Raw genomic sequence first — 25,827 nt, forward strand, 5'->3', positions numbered from 1 at the left:
AGTGAAAGGGAGGGGGAGGAAGGAGCCTCACCACCACTGCTAGCCCCCCTCTCCAGTCAGTCACCAACTCTCACTTTTGTGACCTCAGAGAGTGGGGGCCAAGGAGGGCAACCATGAGCAGAGGGAAGGCTCTGGGTGAAGAAGGAACTGCAAGGACTGGTGGGGTGATGTAATACTTACCTTATGAGCCTGGTGGTGTTCAGTTGGATCCAATGTCGTATACCTGAAACAGAGTGTAAATTCAGATATAGCGGAAGTGCGGTTTGTCATAACTCAGGTGGTCAAAAGAAGAAGACTTCCTGTATACTAAAATAGTGTGTCTTCAATTTACATTCACAGAAGAGCAAACAAGGACAAGTTGGGTAAAAGGATCTTAATTAAGAAAACCCTGGCTGATTCCTGAACTAGTTCCTAATACCAGAAAATAGTGTAAATTCAATATAATCAGTTCTTATTTGGTGAACATCCTCTGTGCCTAGCGTTAAACTGAGTAATTGTTAGGAAAAAATATTCTGCTAAGCTGTATAACTCTGGGTTTGAATATTTTTTTAAAAAGTCTTTAACTCCCTTCCATGGAATTCTTATTTTATTTTACCCGTTAATTCTTCTCTTCTGCCTGCATAACTTCAGGCTGAAAAACCAAAGTAACATTCATATTTCTTACAGGATAAATTGAACATGAAAAAGACAGACAGCTCAAAACCTACATAGAGTTATATATCTTTTATTTATGATGTTTGAATTCCTTAGGCTTACAAACTAAAGCTTTTTTTTTATAAGTATCCTTTCATTTTAACCTGCTTTTCCAATTTGATTTATAGGTGCTTATCTGTATTCTTACATTCAAACTCTTCATTTAATCACAAATAGAACTAAATATTCTAAAAAAACCCATTTTCTCTGATATTGCTAAAAAAAATACCAGATGACATTGAAGTTTGGAGATTAAAAGCTGGTCAAAATTTATTTGCTTGGTTAGAAATATGCATCTTCCTTTAAAAATTACAAAATTCTTTACCTACCCAATAAAAACATCTTAGAATCAACTTAATCAGAGAGGAATATTCTATTACAAAATTTTAGTAAATCAATTTTAAGAGCATGAGAAAAAAATTTACAAGTTCAAAAATCTACTTTGGCCAATTGCTGAATAGTACTGTTTTTCTCAAAAAGGGGGAAAAAATCACAATGAGATTGGATAAACAACAAAATGTCATCACTAATGCTTCAGACCACTTTTGATTCCTCTGTTCTGGCTACTGATTGGGAAAAACTGATCTATTTGTTGCTTAAATATCTCCTTACACCACTGACCACTCTCTAGCATTTCCCTATTTCCTCCTGAGTACCTATTTCAAACAGCTACTCTCATTTCATTCAGGAATGTGTAGAGCTACATATGCCAACTTCTTAGAAGGTTTATAAGGAAATTAAAAACAAATCTTCAATCTTTGTCAGTTTTCTTAGAAGGTTTATAAGGAAATTAAAAACAAATCTTCAATCTTTGTCAGTTTTTTGAGGGAGAAGGGAAAGGATTCAGTTTGAGTCTGATCTTAGGTACCTGTTCTTAAGTCTCTCAAACCATTCAGGATATTCCACGACGAACAGGATCAGTCAAAAAATGTCTTTTCAACTCCTTTCTCAGGGGTATCTTGGGAGTTGAGAAGAAATCCTGCCACACTACTCTCAATTCCTTCTTTGACCAAGTAACAGGTCTGAAAGATCAAGGAGAATGAACAGATGCCATTTATCTCGAGTTAAAAAAGGCTTTTGATTCTGCCCTGAAAGATGTTCCTATCAGTAAACTGGGAAAATACTGCTGTGGAGGGTCCAAGCCTCACAAATACTGGGGAGTGCGGAACTGGATGGAGTGTAGTTATTAAAAGATCCACTTAAACTTGGAAAACCATAACAAAGTGGTGCTCTGGTCTTAGCCCAGAGTTCTTAAGAGTTTTATCAATGAAATAAAAGCTGGAATAGGGAGCATGTCCAATTAAGCCTGTAAATGATACTGACCTTGGGAATAGTGGTAGGCAATGTTAGAAAATGGGATCAGAGTTCAAGGTGCCATAGACAATCTGGAGGAATGAACAGATGAATAAAGGACCATTTCAGGGTAATATAGCTGAGGAGGAAAAAACACACAGACCAAAGCAGATTGGGAAGGACTAGCTATGTCCAAGTTTGGCAAAAAGAAATAGACAGCTGGGCTCCATCGCCACTGAGGTCAGAACAAGAGGAAATGGCCTTAACCCAATGCAAGAGGGATTTGGTTCAGATATGAAGAAGAATCTACCATTCCAACAGTGAGTTGTTTTAACAGAAGAATAGGTTCCTGGGAAAGTTTGGGACTCTACTTCTCTGGTATTCTTTAATAACAGGCTAAATTCTCATTTTTTTGAAAGCCCTAAGAGGACTCCTGCCTATAAACAGAGGGACTGACTAGATATGCTTCCAAACTCTTTTCTGCTTAAGAGACTCTGATTCCCTTTCTTCAGGATTAAAAGTGCACTAAGCCAAAGGTACCACTGCAAGAAGCAGAAGACAATAGCAAAAACTATGGCCAAGATCATAGGAACTGAATGTAAGAAAAAAGTAAGGGAATGTAAGGGAAGCAGGGCTCACACTCTTATTGCTAGCCACAAGCCACCTTGAACATGGGAGCACACACATTCCCATAACAAACAGATTCATCTGTCTTCTTCCCCGTTCTTCAGTTAAGAAAGATGTGATGAATCTACGTCTAATCCCCTGTTATATACACTGGAGAATGGGGACTAAAGGAGGTCCTGGATAAACGATGAGAACATCATTCAATGTACTCAGACTCCAGGGAAGATTATCTAGAATTTAATGATCAATTGGAAACTCACCAGTTTACTGCTCTAACCTCTTCATCTGCATCCTTCCTTCTCTAACCCCAGCCTTGGTATTTCAGACTTGTAAATCTGTGGCAATATGCCACCCTTCAATCACTGTCATCACTAAAGGTCATGAAAGAGGGAAGATAGGAGCAAGGGTGTGAGCCATGCCATTGTTTTTTTTTTCCACCCACGGCAGCCATGGAAATTCTATTTTAGCACTGAATGGTCAGTACTGGATCAAGAGTCAGAGAAATCCGGGGATCATCAGTCAAGTCCTTCCCTGCAAATAAGAGCCATGCATGGGAAGCAGTCAGGCCAAAGAGAAGTGACAATGAGATCTTTAGGAATCTGTTGGCCAAGTATTTTAGAAATTAGGCTCTCTTGTTACATCTTAAAATAATTTAAAAAATGAGACATTTACATAGACAAACACTATGGGAGTGCAATCAGGGAGTACCAACAGGAGGAAACTGTACTAAGAAAAAAAAGAGTTTTTATCAACTCTTTGAAAATACCACATGCACAATTAGTACTTGAGAAAACAGTATTTAAAATATTTGATGATAAAAGCCTTCAGATTTCACACTCTCACTACAATATGTCCAAACTGCACAACAAATGGTAGTAGTGGGACTCAAGGTGAGAGTTAATTTTGAATGTAAAATATTGTGGTTTTCAATGTTACAGAGCTACATTTTCTAGTTAAAAGCTTCAGAGATACGCAAGTCATATCACCCTCTAAAACAAAGGGTCAATCTACTTAGCTAATTTAACAATGAATACCATAGAGTTCATAAATCCATCCCTTAGTCTGATTAGCCATGGCATCTCATTCTCCACAGAATGAAAGAAGCAAGGCATTTGGGCATACCAAAGTGAAAATTCCAGAGTTATTTTTTGTTACTTTTCAGTAATTTTGCATAAAAAAATCTCATTACATTGACCTTGTGAAGTTCAAATCATCATGAAGAAAACACATGCTAATATCCCCTTCCCAAAACAAGAGCCTTATTAAAGTCACCCCTTTCCATCAACAAAAAGGGGTTGGTCTCAGTTGACACTTCGACAAGGCAACTAATTCTGGCCTTCAACTGAAACGGAAAGATGGGAGGAGAATTAGCTCCACCGTGGTTATGGCTCCAGATGAGGAGTTAAGCAGCTAGCAGTACCTCTCTGAGCCATTATTTAAAGTTGGAATCGTGGGTTCTCCTATTTCCACCATCAGGCGAGGATTCAAATCCAATGGTGGAAATGACCAGAATAAACTGTTCCAACTGGAAAATGACATTTCCTAGGAGGGAGATGGACCTTCATGCAGACCCAGTTTGTATGTCCAAGGTCAGGTTTAGGTGCTGTACTTCAAGACCAGGGGTCAATTTTCCCTTGTTCAATATTGTAAGGGGGAAAGATGATGAGAAAGGATGGGCAGACATCTCCAGAACTTCAATAATGATGAGTTATTAGCAACAATTGCCTTATCAGACTACCTTTAACAGTCCTGGTCTGATGCTCACTCCTCATCCTCCTCAATTTACAGATTTTGCCCAAGGTAAAAGCCCCCTGGGAAATAGAGAAAAAGGAGAAAGAAAGAAAAACTAATTTATTCACCAGAATAAGTGGGCATCCACTCATTATCCTGGGAGACTGCCTAATCTACTTAATTTGATTTGAAGCCACTGTTTGGAGTTGAGATTAACTGATCAAGTGGAGGACTACCTCATCAGATGCACATGGGGGAATGCTGTGATGAGGTTGTTTGCTGGGTTTACATTGATATTGATGCTCTACGGCATTTCAGACTACTAAGCAACAGGACCAGTTTAGAGAGTAGGGAATTTGAAGGATTTGGAAGAAAGACACTTTACAGCAAACTTGGTTGAGCATCTACACTTCTTAAATTTACACTGTACTTGGAAAGTGAAATGCAGAAAACTAGGCCAGCTGATAACACAGGTTCAGTGAAAAACATACAAATATGCATCTCAGCCTCAAAACCTGAATTTCAGGAAAGCTTAAACAGCAGGAAAACACTACAGTTGGAATTGCTTGGAATGGCGGGGGTTGCCTCCTAAAATAATTCTTGAACCAGAAAAGTTAGGATTCCCCCCCGGCTCCATATATGCTATATATATATATATTTATATGCTGTATAATCCACATGGTCAATAGGATGTTGCTAGCAGCACTTTGAGGGTTAAGAGCACACTTGGAGGTTGGGAAACGTTGCTGGAAAATAATCTTCGGTGCCTAACTTTCCTGATCCTGGGAATTGAACTATTTCAGCCCGGAAAGACTTCTTCATGTTTTCGCTTGTCCCCATGGAGGAAATTGCATTCTTCTTCCTTCTCACAGATGACTTTTTAGTGACACATCTTGGTAGTCATTTCTTTCTATAAAACAAAAAGGAGGAAAATCATTAGGAAAAATAATAAAGAAGTCACTGGCTTTAGACACCCTGATCCCCAGCCCTTGCAAACTGACAATCTCTGCATCGCCTTTAACCAATCAGTGGCATTTATTGAGTGATTAATGTGTGCAGAGCATTGTACTAAGCACTTGGGAGAGAACAACAGAGTTGGCAGACAAAAATACCTGCCCACAAGTAGCTGACAGTCTATAGGGGAAGACAGGTAATATAAAGTACAGATAGGAAAAACAGTATGGTATAAGGATATGCACATAAATTCAGTGAGACTGGGGTGAGTATCAAAGTGCTAAGTGCCCTAGGTGATGCAGAGGGGAGGACAGATAGAGGAAATGAGGACTTAGGGAAGGCCTCTTGGAGGAGATGTGATTTTAAGTGTTTTAAAGGTGGGAAAAGTGGTGGACTGTCAGATCTGAAGGAGTTCCAGGCCCAAAGGAGGATGTGAGCAAGGGGTTGATGGTGGGCTAGATGAGATTTAGGTATAGGGCGTAGGTTGACGTTAGAGGAGAAAAGCGCATGGGTTGGATTTTAGTCAGAGATCAGCCAGGTAAGAAAGAAGGGAGACAGCTGATTGAGTGCCATAAAGCCAATGGTAAGAAGTATCTGTTTGAAGTGGAGGTGGATGGGCAACAACTGGAGGTTTTTGAGGAATGGTAGTATACAGATTGAATGGTTTTTCTGAAAAATAATTTGGGCAGCAGAGTGAAGCCAGGACTGGAGTGGGAGAGACAGAAGGAGGGGAGGTCAGCAAGGGGGCTGATGCAGTAATCAAGGCAGGATAGGATAAAGGCTTGAATCAGTGTGATAGCAGTTTTGATGGAGAGGAAAGGGCAGATTCTAGAGATTTTGTGACAGTTTGAATGTGTGTGTTGAATGAGTGTGATGAGTAGAGGATAATGATGGTATTTGTTAAGCACTTACTATGTGCAAAGCACTGTTCTAAGTGCTGGAGGGGATACAAGGTGATCAGGTTGTCCCACGTGGGGCTCACAGTCTTCATTCCCATTTTACAGATGAGGTAACTGAGGCACAGAGAAGTTAAGTGACTTGCCCAAAGTCACACAGCTGACAAGTGGTGGAGCCTGAATTAGAACTCATGACCTCTAACTCCCAAGCCCATGCTCTTTCCATTGAGCCATGCTACTTCGCTACCAAGTTTACTGGCTTGCGAGATAGGGAGGATGGTGGTGTTGTCTACAAAGATAGGAAAGTTAGGAGTAGGACAAGATTTGGTGGGAAGATGAGGAGTTCTCTTTTGGACAAGTTGGCAATTAAGCAGGCTCCTCATGGTCCACACAGCTGCCCAGTGAGGGGCAGGGGCTACGTCTAATTCCCTCCTGTGTATCCTTTCCCAGAGCTTAGAACAGTGCTCTGCACACACTAAGTGCCTAATAAATACTGTTACTACTACTGCAGCTGCTGTTCTTGCTCTGTCGTTTTTAGGGGAAGTGTGTATGAATGGCAATTAATATCACACCCTTCACCATTTCTTTGGACCACTTTAATACCCTATTTGCTAAATATGCCCTGCTCATAGATACTACAGCTGCCCAAGTGGGCGCTAAATCACCTGAAAAGTTGCATCACTTCAGACCCCATCACTTCAGGGTTAAAAATTGGAAGCAGGCATCTATTTTAATGTCTGTCTCTCCCTCTGCCTCCCAAGCACTTAGTACAGTGATCTGCAAATAGTAAGCATTCAATTAATATGATTGATCACTGTCCCCACCCTCAAAGCCTTATTAAAATCTCATCTCCTCCAAAAGAGGCCTCCTCCAAGAGGCCTTCCCTGATTAAGTCCTCATTTCCCCTACTCCCTCTCACTTGATATTCATCCCACCCTTAACCCCAAAGCACTTAGGTACATAGGCATATTTTAATGTCTGTCTCCCCTTCTAGCCTGAAAGCTCCCTGTGGAGAAGGGACATGTCTACCAAATCTGTTGTACTGTACTCTTCCTTTACAGTGCTCTGCACACAGTAAGTGCTCATACATACATACTACTGATTGAAGAGCCTCATCTTCTATCATATGGATGGTATTTGGGACACCCCCTCCCCGCAAATTACAGTTCTTGTGCCTCACCCCCCCTCCTTCCAAAGTTGCCCTGGCACATGGCCAGTAGCATATTCCACATCCACTACTGGTCACCTGGCGAAATGTCACCGGACTGATATGTTTGTGACCCGAAGTTTCCCTCCCCTTTAGAGATATTCCTTGTGGGACACACATTGCATTCTATCTCCCACCAGAGGGCGCCAAACCAGCTGGAAAATATCTGAACCAGTAGTACTCAATGGAAATAACTTTTCATCATCTAAATATTCTGATTTTTCTTTTATGGAAGAAATCTCAAATATTCTATTTTGGCCGTTCAATTCAATACGGTATTCCATTTTAAAATTGGGAAACACCCCATCTATTTTCTGAAACTACTGTTCCCAGAACAATGTCCAAATTCAGAGTGTTGTCCTGAAATGGGAAAATTTCAAATTCAAGTATTCCTTAGTTAGAGATAAAATTTTAGTTGCTGTCCCACTATGCATCTGAGCTTTGTAACTTCGAAAAGGTCTGGAAACTGACTGTACTTTCCTCTTCAAGTTCCTGAACAAGTCTGAACAGTTTTTTAATTGAAGACATGTTTACAGCTATTACATCTTTCCAATGGCTAAGAATCCAAGCAAATAACTAAGTAGCTGGCCTGCCTACATTCGGCACAAATAAGAAGAGCAGAAACATGACAGGCAAAGGAGCTAATAGAAGAAACTAGCCCAGGGGTTTGGAAGCTTTTTGTGCAGAACCACCAAACCAAATGAAACCTATGAGTAATTAGTGCCTAGAGAGGCATACCATTTTTGGCCTCCCATGTGACACATCACATCACATCATACAAAATGTAATGGGATGATATTATTGAGCTATGTGGCTGCTTTGCAGCAACAACATTTGTTGCCAGCAGGGATGGGAAAGGGAAGGGGTAAAAAAAAAAAAGTGAGGAAAGAGGAAGGGGAGAATGTTTCTTCACCTTTCCTTGTGTGTTTGTAGCCAACATTTTCACCCTGCCTCCCACCCTCTTTTTTCCTTAGATTGTGAACCCTTGAGAGCCAGGAACTTTCTAATTTTCATCCGTGTACTTTTTCCCAGCACTTAGTATAGAACTTTGAACATAGTAGGTACTTAATAAGTACTATTACTACTGTAGAGTGAAAGGAGCAGTAAGTGCTCAATAAAGCCGATTGATTGATTGAGGGAGGAGTAGGAGGGAAGGTGGTCGAAGAGAAGGGAAGACAGGGGAACCTGCAGCTTGCCAGAGCTGGGAAGGACACTTTACTCTGGGTTTGATTTGGAGGAAACTTTCTGCCATATTAGGGCCAGCAAGAGAAGGTTGGGGGTGGGGGGGAGGGGAGAGGGGGAGACTTGGTAAGACAGGTATATGTCCTATACTGCTTATGAGAGAGAGAGAGAAAAGGGAGAGACAGAGGAGAGACAGAATTAATCTACCTCCTTCACCCTCCTCTGCCTGTTTAATTGCTCTAGTACCTGTCTGGTATGGGTGCGTGTGGAGGGGGGGGCAGCACAATAAGTGCTCATCGCACCTTATCTTGGCACTTTGTTGCCCACCCACAGCCACTACTGGTGCCCTTGGTGCCCAGAAACTAGCAAGGAGGGTGCTCTAACCCTTTCCCACCCTGACAGGTTTGTTTCGGTGCCACTGCTGCTTGTGAGTATGCAAAGTCGTAGGGAAAGGAGAACAGGCTGACACCCTGCTGTCCGGTGAGGCCTGGAGCCTCCATCTCAGTTCTCCCTTGGCCCCATTCTGGCTCAAAGGGGTAGGATGGCCCAGCTATTTCTTGCCCAGCTATTTCTTGCCCAGCTTTCTGCATCCAATCAATCGTATTTATTGAGCATGTATCGTGTGCAGAGCACTGTAGTAAGCGCTTGGGACAGTACAGCACGACAATATACAAGACACATTCCCTGTATCTCCTCTGGATGTGGAGACCAAGGTAATATCATCATTCTCGTGGTACCAGGTCCAGAGGGAGGCACCTACGTTTGAGAACCACATTTGATTTCAAGAAGCGCTATATATAGTCATGAGCTATTGATTCCCAGCCTCTGAAGTAGACTTTCTCTCTCCTATTTCATTTTTTTATGCAAAAAGCAGCAAGAGACCTTTTGAAAACCTGCACAAGGACCCAGGAATCCTGAAGTTGAGCTCTAAAATAGCAAAAGTGACAAATCAACTGACAATGTCAGATTGCCTTAAGTGGGGTCACCACGGTACTTTTCTATAAAGACCCACAAAATTAAACATTAAAAATCACAGGACAGGGCAGGTAGAAACCAATACATTTATTGGACAAACTATATAGCTAGGTTAAATATAAAAAATCTTTTTGGTTTTTAATGGCAGGGAGGAAAAGGAAGCTGAATGACCACCCTGATTTTTTTTTTCTTCCCTACTGGAGTTCAATGATACAGAGGTTAAACAATGGTCACATTTCAAATGCATCAGAAATGACCACAACACAGCAAAGGCTTCTAAACCACACAGTCTGCTTTTAATTTTCCAACTCTCTATTCTCTGATGCTTTGAGCACTAATCCCACTGGATAACTTTATGAAAGAGGAAGAGACACAAGGAGAACCAGAGAGAACTGGAGAATGTATATGTGTGTGTGTGTGTGTATATATATATATATATATGTACATATATATATGTATATATGACAGAAAGAAAGAGGGAGAGAGAAAGGTCTCTACAGATTCCTTATGTCAAAGCACTGGAGGTATAAAGGGGGAAAGGTGCAACACTATTTCATCATGATAACTGAAATTGACTGTAGTGAAAGCTCCTTAAAACTGATCTTTGCTCAGGCTGAACCTAACAATGTGCAATCTTTCAGAAGGTCATGGGATCTAATCCCAGCACTGCCACTGTCTGCTGTGTCTTTGGACAAGTCACTTCACTTCTCTGTGCTTCAGTTACCTCATCTGTAAAATGGGGATCGAGACTGTGAGCCCCATTTGGGACAGGGATTGTGTCCAACCCGATTTGCTTGTATCTGCCCCAGTGCTTAGTACAGTGCCTGGCACGTAGTAAGTGCTCAACAGATACCATTTTGATTATATTATAAAAAATCAGTTTTTCTGCTCTGGGCATTTAGAAGGGCCACACAAAATGATCAGACTTTAAAGAAAATGTTAGCATTTTCAGCTTGAACTTAACAGAGAAGTGAATTGCAGGAAATTATTTGAAGAGGTCTTAATGAAGGAAAGGAAAACGAAGGAGCCCTATTAGACATACATCAGAGTTATCTAATGTGTCTGGTATATTGTGTTGTACTCTCCCAAGCGCTTAGTACAGTGCCCTGCACACAGTAAGTGCTCAATGAATACAACTGATTGATTGTGGGGGATGAATCACTCTCCTCTCTGCAACCCCCATCATCTGTTTCGGTGCCCAGAAGCCCAGTTTGATGAGGGGTTTATGATAGGCCTATGGTTTGCAAAGACTTTTTGTGTGACCTCTGTTGTTCCGTTACTTCCAATTAAAACATTGACTCACTATCTGCCCCTCCCACCCCTTCCTCTGACTATGATTGATGGGTAAATCTGCCTGTTGAGTCCCCCCACGCCAGTGAAGCAATCCCCTCTCGTCCTGTACCTGTCCTGTAACTTGGGTAAAATGGACAGAATCCACTGTATGTTGCTTCTAATGGCAGGAGACATTGTTTCCCAGGTCTCCTGACAACCAGTCCCGTGTACTTTCCGCAGCCAAAGAAAAAGCTCTGGGAAAAAGGGATAAAAGAATCTGTGGGAAGCTGGGGGGGGGGGGGGGGGGGCAGGGACAATCTGGATGCAATCGCTGGAGTTTGGGGTGGAAGGGAAAAAGGTGTTTTTTTCTACAAGCCTGAAAGAGTGTCAATACCTACTGAAGTATGGTAATAAACCGCAAACAAGTGGGAGAGGAAGCAGAAAAAATATTTTCTCCTGCTTCCCTGTAAATCCATGGAAATCCCAGGCAGGACCCTTATCCGCCCTGCATACTCCTCCCTCTTTACTAGAAATGCTAAAACTGAGCCTTAATACACTTGAGGAAAGGTACTAGTCACATTTTAAAGCCACCTTTAAAACAATTTGTCTTTGGGGAATTCCCCAAACATGAGAATCTTTGAGGAAAAGTGTGGCCTAGTAGGAAGAGCAAAGACCAGGGAGTCAGAGGACCTGGGTTTTAATCCTCGCACTGCCACTCGCCTGCTGTTTGACCTGGGCAAGTCACTTCACTGTGCCTCAGTATCCTCATCTGTAAAAAGGGGATTCAGTACCTGTTCTACCTTCTGCTTAGACTGTGAGCCCCATGTCGGACAAGGACTATGTCCAACAGGATTATCTTAGAAGTGCTTAGAACAGTGCTTGATACATAGTAAGCACTTAACACACGCAATAAAAATGATAATAGTTATTCTTATTATTGGCTTTGTGATACTCGATCCAATCTGTACAATATGGTTGAAAAAATTCCAAGGGTCTGAAAGTTATATCAAAAATCAAATCAATCTTGCTGCTGTCTTGGAAAGGTGAAGTTTGGAGACCCACTTATTAGCCCCTATAGGGTTATCAGGGGCACTTTGGAGGAAAGATGAAGGAGATAAACCATCTAACCAATTAATCACCAAAATAATTTCCCATCAGTGCAGTCCCTCTTAGCGACTGCTGCACATGGCCATTGCCAGGCGCAGAGGATGCTTGCTTAAGCTGGGCAGTGGGCCAATATACTCCATGTCAGGCACCCTCTCTGAGCTGACAGTACAGTTTCCTGTGTTCTCCCCACTGCCACTTCTGGAGTGCCCCATGGTAGTCTCACTGCCAAGTTCTCTGGAGTATGGGATGACCCTGGTGTGTAACATATTACTGAATTCACCAAAGCAGTTCATGGCTGGATGAGAGAAGTAGGAAATCCAGCCCGCACACTTCATTCCTCTAATACTAACCTTCTCAATGTACCTCAACCTCATCCATCTCACCGCCGACCTCTTGCCGACAGCATACCTCTGGCCTAGAACACTCCCTCTCCTCATATCCGACAGATAATTGCTCTCTTCCACTTCAAAGCGTTATTGAAGGCACATCTCCAAGAAGTCTTCCCTAAGCCCTCCTCTCCTCTTCTCCCACTCTCTTCTGCACCACTGTTACTTGCTCCTTCATTCATTCATTCAATAGTATTTATTGAGCGCTTACTATGTGCAGAGCACTGTACTAAGCGCTTGGAATGTACAAATCGGCAACAGATAAACACAGTCCCTGCCCTTTGACGGGCTTACAGTCTAATCGGGGGAGACAGGCAGACAAGAACAATGGCAATTAATAGAGTCAAGGGGAAGGACATCTCATAAAAACAATGGCAAATAAATAGAATCAGGGTGATGTACATCTCATTAAACAAAATAAATAGGGTGATGAAGATATATACAGTTGAGCGGACAAGTACAGTGCTGAAGGGGTGGGACGGGAGAGGGGGAGGAGGAGAGGGAAAGGGGGGAGAAGAGGGTTTAGCTGCGGAGAGGTGAAGGGGGGGGTAGAAGGAGCAGAGGGAAAAAGGGGGGGAGCTCAGTCTGGGAAGGCCTCTTGGAGGAGGTGAGCTTTAAGTAGGGATTTGAAGAGGGGAAGAGAATTAGATTGTCAGAGGTGAGGAGGGAGGGCATTCCAGGACCGCGGGAGGACGTGACCCAGAGGTCGACGGCGGGATAGGCAAGACCGAGGGACGGTGAGGAGGTGGGCGGCAGAGGAGCGGAGCGTGCGGGGTGGGCAGTAGAAAGAGAGAAGGGAGGAGAGGTAGGAAGGGGCAAGGTGATGGAGAGCCTTGAAGCCTAGAGTGAAGAGTTTGAGGTTGATAGGTAACCACTGGAGGTTTTTAAGAAGGGGAGTGACATGCCCAGAACATTTCTGCAGGAAGATGAGCCAGGCAGTGGAGTGACAAATAGACTGGAGCGGGGCGAGAGAGGAGGAAGGGAGATCAGAGAGAAGGCTGACACAGTAGTCTAGCCGGGATATTACAGGATATTCATCCTCCCTCTCATCCCCACAGCATATATGTATATATCTGTAATGTATTTAATTGGACTGTATTAATAGACTGTATTAATGTCTATCTCTCCCTCTAGACTGTGAGCTCATTGTTGGCAGGAATGTGTCTGCTGTTATTATATTGTACTCTCCCAAATGCTTAGTACAGTGCTTTGCACACAGTAAGTACTCAATGAATATGAATGAATGAAACAGAGAAAGGAGAGGTAAGGCAAGCTGTACTATCCAAGCACCAGCATAGTGCACCTCACCAAGCAGGTGCTGAATAAATATTACTACTGCCACTACTTGCCAAAAAACCTATATATTGAAGAGAGAGTTGAGCTAAGACCAGACAGAAAAAAATCAAAGTAAGAGGAGAGAGAGAGAAACAGTAGGAAAATAATGGAAAATTTCCACCACAGTTTATTCCATCGGTGAGTGGAAAGAAGTACTCCTGCCAGAATAGTTAATATCTGGATCAGGATACAGTTAACATCTGATTATTTTGCTAGGAGAAGCAATGATTGCCTGGGTTGATGGAATCCAGAGATAATTCCAAACCCTTATTTTTCTCAGTAGTTTCAACTGCTTTCCCCATTAATATTGTGTTAGGATTGTTAACCAGCAGCAAAATTCATAGGCTTGCATTAAGCAACAGGGTGGCCTAATGGAAGGAGCATGGGGGTGGGGGTAAGAAGACCTGGGTCCTACTCCCAGCTCCACCACTTACTGCTGTTTGACCTTGGGCAAGTCAGTTAACATCTTGGTGCTGCAGATTCCTTTCATGGCCTGTTTTTGTATGAGGCAAATCTCCCCACTCCTGAAAATCCTCCAATAGTTGCCCAACCATCTCTGTATCAAACAGAAACTCCTTATCATTGACTTTAAGACACTCAGTCAATTCTGCCCCTTCCCACCTTACTTTCTGATCTCATTTCCCCTCCCCTTGGAGACAACTATGCACTCAGATCTCTACCCCCTAAGCACTTGATAGTCACACTCGGCACTTAAGTACATATCCTTGCACTTTGTCATTTCCCCTTTCAGTAATTTATTTTAATGCCTATCTCACCCTGTAGACTGTAAACTCCTTGTGGACAGGGATCATGTCTACCAATTCTATTGTATTGCAGTTTCACAAGCCCCACAACACTTATGCACATTTCCCTATTTTAATGTCTGTCTCCCCTTCTAAACTGTATGCTCCTTGTGGAGTGGTGACATGTCTTACCAATTCTGATGTATTGTACTCTTCTGAGCCCTTAAAGTACTCTACACCCAGTAAGTGCTCAATAAATACTACTGCTTGATGGACCCCTATTGTACTCTCCCAAGCACTTAGTATAGAGTTCTGCACACCATAAGTGCTCAAATACCATTGATTGACTGACTGCAAATATTTCAAAATCAAGTCACTACTGGGGGGGAGAACCCCATGCAAACAGAGGATCAAGTTGGAGACATTTTGGTTTTTAGATAGGAGTCCCAAAAAAGTTACATTCTGACAATAAAAAAAAAAAAGGAAAAGAAATGTTTTTCAAGTTTTGCTACACTTGAGTTTCTCAAAGAGGGTGTCTGGAATAGAAGAGAAATCTGGACAGTGTCAATCAGGTAACCTCCAGGTTCTATCAGGGGTCCACATAAAAGAACCCAACATGCTCTAAAAATATATCTGTCAGGGCAAAAGTCAGTGATTCTGGACTTCTATACTTCTGGTCTTCTAGACTGTAATCCTGGTGTGGACAGGGTTTGTCTCTCTCTCTATTGCTGAATTGTACTTTTCAAGCACTTAGTACAGTGCTCTGCAGACAGTAAGCACTCAAATACGATTGAATGAATGATTTTAGTCTGAGCTCAACATTCTAAGTGAACTTAAGAATTTCCCATTCCCCTTTTGGCTGCACTGAAAAGGGAGTAGGATGTCCCTTTGGCATTAAAAAAAAGGTTAAGATTTTTTTTTTTTCTTGAAATGTTGATTTGATCTTTGCAGGCCTGGCACCTACATGCCTATCATTTCACCAGCCCCATTGATGGAGGTACCAAAATGGAGGGGAAAACTGTAAGCTCACTGTGGGCAGGGACTGTGTCTGTTACACTGTTATACTGTGCTCTCCCAAGCTCTTAGTACAGTACTCTGTACATAGCAAGCAATCAAATAATAATGACAGTAGTATTTGTTAGATGCTTACTATGTGCCAGGCACTGTACTAAAGCGCCGTGGTGGATACAAGCAAAATCGGGTTGGACACAGTCCCTGTTCCAAAGGGGGCTCACAGTCTCAATCCCCATTTTACAGATGAGGTAACTGAGGCACAGAGAAGTGAAGTGACTTGTCCAAGATCACACAGCAAACAAGTGGTAGAGCTGGGAGTAGAACCCATGACTTTCTGACTCCCAGGGCTGGGCTCTATCCACTATACCATGCTACTTCCCAAAACAACAACTCAGATCCCACCAAGATACCACTGACTGGGGAAGAATGGGATGAGTTAAATGTCCTTATGAGGATCACTTTATGCTGTATGAGTCTATTTCTGGGGAGCAAGGGCTCTGTGCCATCACTTTTTCCCTGCTTTCTTGGTTTGGGAGGAAACATAAAAGATTTAAAGCTCCAAACATCTTGCAAATTCCAATCCTCTCCTGAATCTTTTTCCTTTCTCCCCTCCCCTTTCTCATTCCATTCTAAACAGCTGCAGTGGTGGCATCTGTCCCAAAACAACCAGCAGACCACCGATAGATCCTAGGTTGCTGCCAACACCTATTTCACTCAGAGCCCTGCTTTCTCCTTTACCTGATGATAAGCAGCTACGCTTGGCATTTTTCATTTTTCCATTGAATTTCTTATTTAGACATAGCAAGAGTCCTTGGAATATATCACTTGCCTGATAGAATGGGGAGGTTAAGAGAAGTTATGGAGTCTCCTTCTCTGTACATGTAGGGAAGGCAGCTTATCTTTTGGGGATCCTTGGGGGAAAGCTCTGCCCAATAACTGGGAGAGGTCTACGTGTCTTCTCAAGTCCATTCAAGTCCTAAGATTCTATGAGAAACGTTCCCCAAGAAGAGTTCTTTCCCCAAGGGATGCCAGCAGGGAGTGGAGGAAAAGGGAAAAGTGATGTGTTGTGAGGGAAAACATAACACATTTTTTCTTCCCTTTAAGCTTAGCCATGCACACCCCCCCCAAAAAAATTACACCTATCACTTCATCATTGGCTTCAAAATATTTTCTGGCTATGAGATCCTCTACACTATAAGTTCCTTGTGGGCAGGGAACATGCCTACCAACCCTGCTATCTTGTACTCTCCCAAATGCTTAGTACAGTGCTCTACACACAGTATGTGCTCAATGAATTTGATTGATCTAAGGTGGCCATTTAGCTAGTATGGATTTGGTACCAATACTTTTAAAGTGCCCAGCTTCCCTCCCTTGACTCCTGCCACTGGGTTCCACTTCTTAGTTAGGTCCCTGGGGTTCACATGGACGTAGGAAAACAATACACTGGTCCTGGAGCAAGTGGTGGCAGGCATCGGGGGTACGGACACAACCTCCCCTGGGGATATGCTGTAGGTTCAGATGAGCTCTGTGTATTTCCGCAGTATGGGGTGTATGACATCATGTCATGCTGACTGGCTGGCATAACGCATGCAACACCACATATATCTAGATGTCCAGTCGTCTTCCCGAGTGCTCTTGGTAGCCACTCTAAATGAGCTCTGAACAACTGACTACTGTCACGGAGTTTGCTTTAATGTGGCAGAGACATCATTGTCATGAGACGCCATTGACCACCAGAGGGCAAAGAGCCGAGAGCTAGCAGGCACCAAGAAGTGCGGATTAGGAGTCAGGAGGGTTGGCCTCTGTTAAAATTGCCAGGCCCACTCCATCCTGGCAGCTGGCCACCTCCACTAGGAATGGCTTTAGCAGTGAGTGAGCTCCCTTTCAGTTTCAAATGGTGCTACGGATGTTCTTGAATGCCTCTTTTACTTATTTTCTAGTTAGTTTGGTGGCTCAGCCCTTTTATGTGGTAAGCCCTAACCTGGGAGCAAATCATTTTATGAAGGTGTCTAATTAAAACTCCAAGCACTTGGACAAAGTCCCCCCCAAAGAGACAGCATAACCCGAGGTCTAATTCCAATTTTAAGCCTCTGAAAGCATATGGGGGTTCTCTCCTATGGTGCTAATCATTTCTGGAGTCCTTTCCCTTTTGTTCCTTTTAAGTTGAGTCCTGGCTGTATAAACTAAACCCTTATCATTTTCATCTTTAGCCAAATGGATAGTGCTGCTGCCTCAGCAGGGTTGGCATTCTCTGTACTTGCAAAGTAGCTTTCTTCCCAATTCCCTCCAAAATGTTCAGCAGGAGCAATAGTGGCATTTGTTGAATGCCTACACTGTGCAGAATATTGAACTAGGTGCTTGAGAATAAGGGTGTCTTGAAAATTCATGAAATGTTCTGTATTTTTTTTTTCACTTGAAGCATAGAAAACCAGCCAAACTAGCTCTGACTTTCTATGTAACTAACTTCCATAGTCAGCCATGAAACAAGAAATAGTATCCAAATCTGATGGCCTCCCTGCAGAAATCTACATGCAAGAAGGGGACTGATCCTAAGAAGTCTCCACAAGCTCTTGAGCAGCATGTAGACCCACAGACGTGCCCACAAGACTTCAAAGGTGCCACTGTAATCATCACCTAGAAAAAGAATGGAGAGAGAGCTGAGTGGAAACTACCAAAGCATCTCACTGCTTTCCATTACCAGAAAGATACTAGCCAGAATTGTTCTGGATAGAAAACTGAAGAACATAGTCAACAATGCACTCTCTGAATCCCAGTCAATGGTATTTACTGAGTGCTTACTGTGTGCAGAGTACTGTACTAAGCACTTTGGAGAGCACAGTACAACAGAGCTGGTAGACATGTTCCCTAACTTGAAGGAGCCCACTGTGGCTGGTAGATGCATCTGCAGAGAGCAACATCAAGGCTTCGATACGGTGTTCAAGGACCTGACAAAAGCATTGGACATCATCAACAGATTGGGGTTCTGGAAACTGCTAAATAAATTTGACTGAGAAATTCATCAAGATCCTTAAGTTACTCTGTGGTAGCATGGTTGGTGGATCCTTTTCCATAGGTCCAGTCTATTCTGTGCCACCATGGTTAAATATGCCATGAGGAAGTTGGAATTACAATATGTTTTTAGGCCACTGGTTAAGTTTTTCAACTCAAGAGGCTAGGAACACCATCAAGTCTTTGAGATGATGGTTCAGGTATCTGTGCCTTGTGCACTGAGCACTTACTGTATGCAGAGAACTATACTGAGTGCTTGGGAGAGTACAGTACAATGGAGTTGGTAGAAACGATCCCTACCCACAGGCAAGGCACATACACAGGACTACACACAAATGATTATGAATAGCTTTGCAGATTCAGCACAGTGCTATCTACTGACTGATTGTAAAGAAGAGAAGCAGAGTGGCCTCAGGGACCTGGGAGTCAGAAGGACCTGGGTTCCAATCCTGGATCTGCCACTTGTCTGCTATGTGACCTTGGGCAAGTCACTTCATTTCTCTGGGCCTCTGTTACCTCATCTGGAAAATGGAGATTAAAAACTGTGAGCCCAATGTGGGACAGGGACTGTGTCCAATCTGATTAGCACTTAGAAAGCACTTAACCACCATAAAAAAATACCATATTATATTTCACCTAGCTGACCAGTAAAAACATTCCCTAACGACTAAGCTTCGGATACAATTTTTCAAGAATTGAGACTAAATGAAGAACATATAAGCACCTGGCTATAAAGGTTTTTATCCTGTCTGAGTAGTTTGCAGGGACTGGCTGGGGGGGGGGGGGGGCTGCATTTTGATTTTAGAAGACTTTCCAAGTAAGCAACGGACTGGAATGCCATTCATTCATTCTTTCAATCATATTTATTAGAGAAGCAGCACGGCTCAGTGGAAAGAGCTCGGGCTTAGGAGTCAGAGGTCATGGGTTCAAATCCCAGCTCTGCCGCTTGTCAGCTGTGTGACTTTGGGCAAGTCACTTAACTTCTCCGTGCCTCAGTTAGGGCATCTGAAAAATGGGGATTAAGACTGTGAGCCCCACGTGGGACAACCTGATCACCTTGTATCCTCCCCAGCGCTCTGAACAGTGTTTTGCACATAGTAAGCGCTTAACAAATGCCATTATTATCACTACTATTATTCTTCATTGAGTGCTTACCAGGTGCAGAGCACTGTATTAAGCACTTGGGAGAGTACAGTACAACAATAAACAGACACATTCCCTGACTACAACGAATTTACAGACTGAGGGTGGGGGGAGAAACAGAAATTAGTCTAAATAAATAAATTACAGATATGCACATAAGTGCTTTGGGGCTGGGATGGGGGGTGAAGAGCAAAGGGAGCAAATCAGGGCGACACAGAAGCGAGTGGGAAAAGAGGAAAGGGGGGGCTTTTTCAGAAGCAGTCAAGTAAATGTGGCTGGATTATGGGCTGCAAACAGTGGGGGGCGGGGGATTGTGGAGGGGAGGGGGAAGCCAAGCAATTTTCAAGCAAATTCTCCCGCAGACAGCCTGCAAACATCAATCCTTGCCGGGGACGTTGCTGGACACAAATTGTTAATCCTCCTTATGAGCCCACATCTAACTTTAACCCCAGTGTGTGTGTGTGTGTGTGGCGGGGGTGGGGGGGGGTGGGGGGGGAAAGACACGGGGACACGGACGGGACTGCACCTAACTGCCTAAGGCACTTTGTCCCCTTAGCTTGGGGAAGTTTATTTGTGTTTTTATTAAGTTGTTATTCTTGCTACTGTGGGTGTTTAGAAGAGAAAAAACAAAAACCCACACATTCCCTCTTTCTACCTGGGTACTGATAGTGCTGTTTTCAGACCAAGTCAGAGGAAAAAATACTGATAAATCTGTATTTCGGCGCCTTTGCCATTGTTAGTCTAAAGACTGGTGGGATTCCTCATTAGCAAATGCAGGCCTGCAGCCCAGGGACCTAGCTGAGACTTTGTCTCCATGGGATTGCTCCCTGCAGACTTTTAGGGAGAATCTCACAGTAGTGAGAGAAAACAAGAGGGTAGACAAATGGGTAATGCTACACATAGAGGAATAGTACTGTTATAGTGAGACCAGTTTAAATATAACTACCAGTGCCATATTCAATCCATCACTAAATCCTTTCATTCATTCATTCAATAGTATTTATTGAGCGCTTACTATGTGCAGAGCACTGTACTAAGCGCTTGGGATGAACAAGTCGGCAACAGATAGAGACAGTCCCTGCCGTTTGACGGGCTTACAGTCTAATCGGGGGAGACGGACAGACAAGAACAATGGCACTAAACAGCGTCAAGGGGAAGAACATCTCGTAAAAACAATGGCAACTAAATAGAATCAAGGCGATGTACAATTCATTAACAAAATAAATAGGGTAATGAAAATATATACAGTTGAGCGGACGAGTACAGTGCTGTGGGGATGGGAAGGGAGAGGTGGAGGAGCAGAGGGAAAAGGGGAAAATGAGGCTTTAGCTGCGGAGAGGTAAAGGGGGGATGGCAGAGGGAGTAGAGGGGGAAGAGGAGCTCAGTCTGGGAAGGCCTCTTGGAGGAGGTGATTTTTAAGTAAGGTTTTGAAGAGGGAAAGAGAATCAGTTTGGCGGAGGTGAGGAGGGAGGGCGTTCCAGGACCGTGGGAGGACGTGACCCAGGGGTCGACGGCGGGATAGGCGAGACCGAGGGACGGTGAGGAGGTGGGCGGCAGAGGAGCGGAGCGTGCGGGGTGGGCGGTAGAAAGAGAGAAGGGAGGAGAGGTAGGAAGGGGCAAGGTGATGGAGAGCCCTGAAGCCTAGAGTGAGGAGTTTTTGTTTGGAGCGGAGGTCGATAGGCAACCACTGGAGTTGTTTAAGAAGGGGAGTGACATGCCCAGATCGTTTCTGCAGGAAGATGAGCCGGGCAGCGGAGTGAAGAATAGACCGGAGCGGGGCGAGAGAGGAGGAAGGGAGGTCAGAGAGAAGGCTGACACAGTAGTCTAGCCGGGATATAACGAGAGCCCGTAATAGTAAGGTAGCCGTTTGGGTGGAGAGGAAAGGGCGGATCTTGGCGATATTGTAGAGGTGAAACCGGCAGGTCTTGGTAACGGATAGGATGTGTGGGGTGAACGAGAGGGACGAGTCAAGGATGACACCGAGATTGCGGGCCTGCGGGACGGGAAGGATGGTCGTGCCATCCACGGTGATGGAGAAGTCTGGGAGCGGACCGGGCTTGGGAGGGAAGATGAGGAGCTCAGTCTTGCTCATGTTGAGTTTTAGGTGGCGGGCCGACATCCAGGTGGAGACGTCCCGGAGGCAGGAGGAGATGCGAGCCTGAAGGGAGGGGGAGAGGACAGGGGCGGAGATGTAGATCTGCGTGTCATCTGCGTAGAGATGGTAGTCAAAGCCGTGAGAGTGGATGAGTTCACCGAGGGAGTGAGTGTAAATGGAGAACAGAAGAGGGCCAAGAACTGACCCTTGAGGAACTCCAACAGTTAAAGGATGGGAGGGGGAGGAGGCGCCAGCGTAGGAGACCGAGAATGATCGGCCAGAGAGGTAAGAGGAGAACCAGGAGAGGACAGAGTCCGTGAAGCCAAGGTAAGATAAGGTATGGAGGAGGAGGGGATGGTCGACAGTGTCAAAGGCAGCAGAGAGGTCAAGGAGGATCAGAATGGAGTAGGAGCCATTGGATTTGGCAAGAAGGAGGTCATGGGTGACCTTAGAGAGAGCAGTCTCGGTAGAGTGGAGGGGACGGAAGCCAGATTGGAGGGGGTCTAGGAGAGAATGGGAGTTAAGGAATTCTAGGCATCGATTGTAGACGACTCGTTCTAAGATTTTGGAAAGGAAGGGTAGTAGGGAGATAGGACGATAACTGGAGGGGGAAGTGGGGTCAAGAGCGGGTTTTTTTAGGATGGGGGAGACGTGGGCGTGTTTGAAGGCAGAGGGGAAGGAGCCCTTGGAGATTGAGTGGTTAAAAATAGAAGTTAAGGAAGGGAGGAGGGCAGGGGCGATGGTTTTAAGAAGGTGAGAGGGAATGGGGTCCGAGGCGCAGGTGGAGGGGGTGGCACTTGCGAGGAGGGAGGAGATCTCCTCTGAGGATACTGCAGGGAAGGATGGGAAAGTAGGGGAGGGGGTTGTTGGGGGGGAGGGGAGAGGCGGAGGGGTGACTTTGGGGAGCTCAGACCTGATTGTGTTGATTTTCGTGAGGAAATAGGTGGCCAGATCATTAGGGGTGAGAGATGGGGGAGGGGGAGGAACAGGGGGCCTAAGGAGAGAGTTAAAGGTCCTGTCGGTCCCACCTTCATATCTTCATATCTTCCCTAAAATCCATCTTCATATCTTCCCTAAAATCCATCCTTTCCTTCCCTAAAATCCATCCTTTCCTCTCCAACCAAGCTGCTACCACGTTAATACAATCACTCATCCTATCCCTGCTGGATTACTGCATCAGCCTCCTTGCTGACCTTCCAGCCTCCTGTTTCTCCCCACTCCAGTCCATATTTCACTCTGCTGCCTTTGTAGATCATTTGTCTACAAAGACTTTGTAGATCATTTGTCTACAAAAACTTTCAGGACATGTCACCCCACTTCACAAAACTCCAGTGGTTGCCCATCCACCTTGACATCAAACAAAAAATCCTCACCCTTGACTTTAAAGCGCTCAATCACCTTGCCCCCTCCTACCTCACCTTGCTACTCTCTTACTATAACCCAGCCCGCACACTTCGCTCCTCTAATGCTAACCTCCTCGATGTGCCTCCATCTCGACCTCGCTGCCGACCCCTAGCCCATGTACTGCGTCTGGCCTGAAACGCCCTCCTTCCCCAAATCTGACAGGCAATTACTCTTTCCACCCCTACCTTCAAAGCTTTATTGAAGGCACATCTCCAAGAAGCCTTTCATGACTAAGCCCCACCTTCCTCTTCTTCCACTCCTTTCTGCATCACCCTGACTTGCTCCTTTTGTTCTCCCCCAAAGCCCCACAGCATATCTGTAATTTATTTAGATTAATGTCTGTCTTCCCCCCTCCTCCTCTAGACTGTAAACTCGTGGGCAGGAAATGTGTTTATTGTTGTATTGTCCTCCCCCAAGCATTTAGTACAGTGCTCTGCACACAGTAAGCACAATAAATGACTGACTGAATATTCCTGGATTGCTTCTGCCATCCCACCATCCTTGGTGAATAGTTTCTCCTTTCCCACACAACCAGGCTGAAGCCATTTCCCCCTCCCCAATAATAGCAGCGTATAATACCAGATGGCTGTCCCAAGGGAGAAAGGTCCTTCCTACACCACTGAGAATCCCCTCAGCCCTAACTCCAGCCCGGAAACTCCTGCTCAATGTTTAGCACGTTGGAAAGGCCAAAGCCATGGCTGTGACAGTGGCCATGTCAGTTGGGAATGTTGGACCAAGTCACGGGGAACCTGGCACACTCTGCTCCACTGGCCACAGTGCCCTCTTGCTCTTGTACTTATCCTCATCATCTTGTCTCGTATCAATCAATGATATTTCTTGAGAACTATGCAAAGTGCTTGGGAGAATACAATTGATACAATCCCTACCCTTATGTTATTTTTGTATTTTTACTGTTTTATCTTTCCTTAAATTAATTTTAATATCACCTCCCCATCCTATTCTTGAATTGTGAGCCCCTTGAAGGCCAGGGACTTTAATTCTCACCCATGTATTTTTTCCAAGCTTAATAATAATAATAATGATGGTATTTGTTAAGTTCTTACTATGTGCAAAGCACTGTTCTAAGCGCTGGGGGGGAAACAAGGTGATCAGGTTGTCCCACGTAGGGCTCACAGTCTTAATCCCCATTTTACAGATGAGGTAACTGAGGCATACAGAAGTGAAGTGACTTGCCCAAAGTCACACAGCTGCCAAGCGGCACAGCTGGGATTAGAACCCATGACCTCTGACTCCCAAGCCCGTGCTCTATCCACTGAGCCACGCTGCTTCTCACTAATAGTACGGTACTTTGCACACAGTAGGTGCTTAATAAATACTACTATGACTCACCCTGTGTTTTACTGCAAGCTTTCTATCAGGACATTCTCCCCTCCCCTATTTAACATGGCCTCAGTAATTTTCCCTACCACCTAATCTGAAAAGATTACCGACAAGGGATTTAAACCATCACACAGCTAGGCAAGATGAACTACTTTGCCATAGTTAACTCAGTTTGGCAGTAGCAAAATTCTTGAATAAGTAGAAATGGAAGCAGCTTGGCCTACTGGAAAGGGCATTGAATTGTATTTATTGAGCTCTTAGTGTGTGGAGAGCACTGTACTAAGTGCTCGGGAGGGTGACTATAACTATAAGCGGACACATTCCCTGCCCACAATGAGCTTACGGTATAGAGGGGATGACAGACAAATATAAATAAATTACAGATTCATTCATTCATTCAATAGTATTTATTGAGCGCTTACTATGTGCAGAGCACTGTACAAGAGGGGACAAGAGGGATAAGCCACGGAGAGGTGAAGGGGGGGTGGTAGAGGGAGTAGAGGGAGAAGAGGAGCTCAGTCTGGGAAGGCCTCTTGGAGGAGGTGAGTTTTAAGTAGGGTTTTGAAGAGGGGAAGAGAATTAGTTTGGCGGAGGTGAGGAGGGAGGGCATTCCAGGACCGCGGGAGGACGTGACCCAGGGGTCGACGGCGGGATAGGCGAGACCGAGGGACGGTGAGGAGGTGGGCGGCAGAGGAGCGGAGCGTGCGGGGTGGGCGGTAGAAAGAGAGAAGGGAGGAGAGGTAGGAAGGGGCAAGGTGACGTAGAGCCTTGAAGCCTAGAGTGAGGAGTTTTTGTTTGGAGCGGAGGTTGATAGGCAATCACTGGAGGTGTTTAAGAAGGGGAGTGACATGCCCAGATCGTTTCTGCAGGAAGATGAGCCGGGCAGCGGAGTGAAGAATAGACTGGAGCAGGGTGAGAGAGGAGGATGGGAGGTCAGAGAGAAGGCTGACACAGTAGTCTAGCCGGGATATAACGAGAGGCCATAGCAGTAAGGTAGCTGTTTGGGTGGAGAGGAGAGGGCTGATCTTGGCGATATTGTAAAGGTGAAGCCGGCAGGTCTTGGTAATGGATCGGTTGTGTGGGGTGAACGAGGGAGACAAGTCAAGGATGACACCGAGATTGCGGGCCTAAGAGATGGGAAGGATGGTCGTACCATCCACGGTGATAGGGAAGTCTGGGAGAGGACCGGGCTTGGGAGGGAAGGTGAGGAGCTCAGTTTTGCTCATGTTGAGTTTTAGGTGGGGGGCAGACATCCAGGTGGAGACGTTCTGGAGGCAGGAGGAGATGCGAGCCTGAAGGGAGGGGGAGAGGAGAGGGGCGGAGATGTAGATCTGCGTGTCATCTGTGTAGAGATGGTAGTCAAAACTGTGAGAGCGAATGAGTTCACCGAGGGAGTGAGTGTAAATGGAGAACAGAAGAG

At 44.6% G+C, this 25,827-nt stretch overlaps 1 protein-coding gene across 1 annotated transcript in view; it reads right to left on the reverse strand.

The window, feature by feature from the left end:
• Window positions 1-708: 708 nt before the first annotated feature.
• MOB3B (MOB kinase activator 3B) overlaps window positions 709-25,827 on the reverse strand; it is a 190,264-nt gene continuing 165,145 nt past the window's right edge. Inside the window, exon 4 of the mRNA XM_029055595.2 lies at window positions 709-5,254. Within this exon, the coding sequence (XP_028911428.1) occupies window positions 5,225-5,254 (30 nt within the window). The 3' untranslated portion in view covers window positions 709-5,224. The remainder of the gene's footprint in view (window positions 5,255-25,827) is intronic.

Source organism: Ornithorhynchus anatinus, chromosome X5 (assembly GCF_004115215.2).
Source record: "Ornithorhynchus anatinus isolate Pmale09 chromosome X5, mOrnAna1.pri.v4, whole genome shotgun sequence".
Taxonomy (NCBI): domain Eukaryota; kingdom Metazoa; phylum Chordata; class Mammalia; order Monotremata; family Ornithorhynchidae; genus Ornithorhynchus; species Ornithorhynchus anatinus.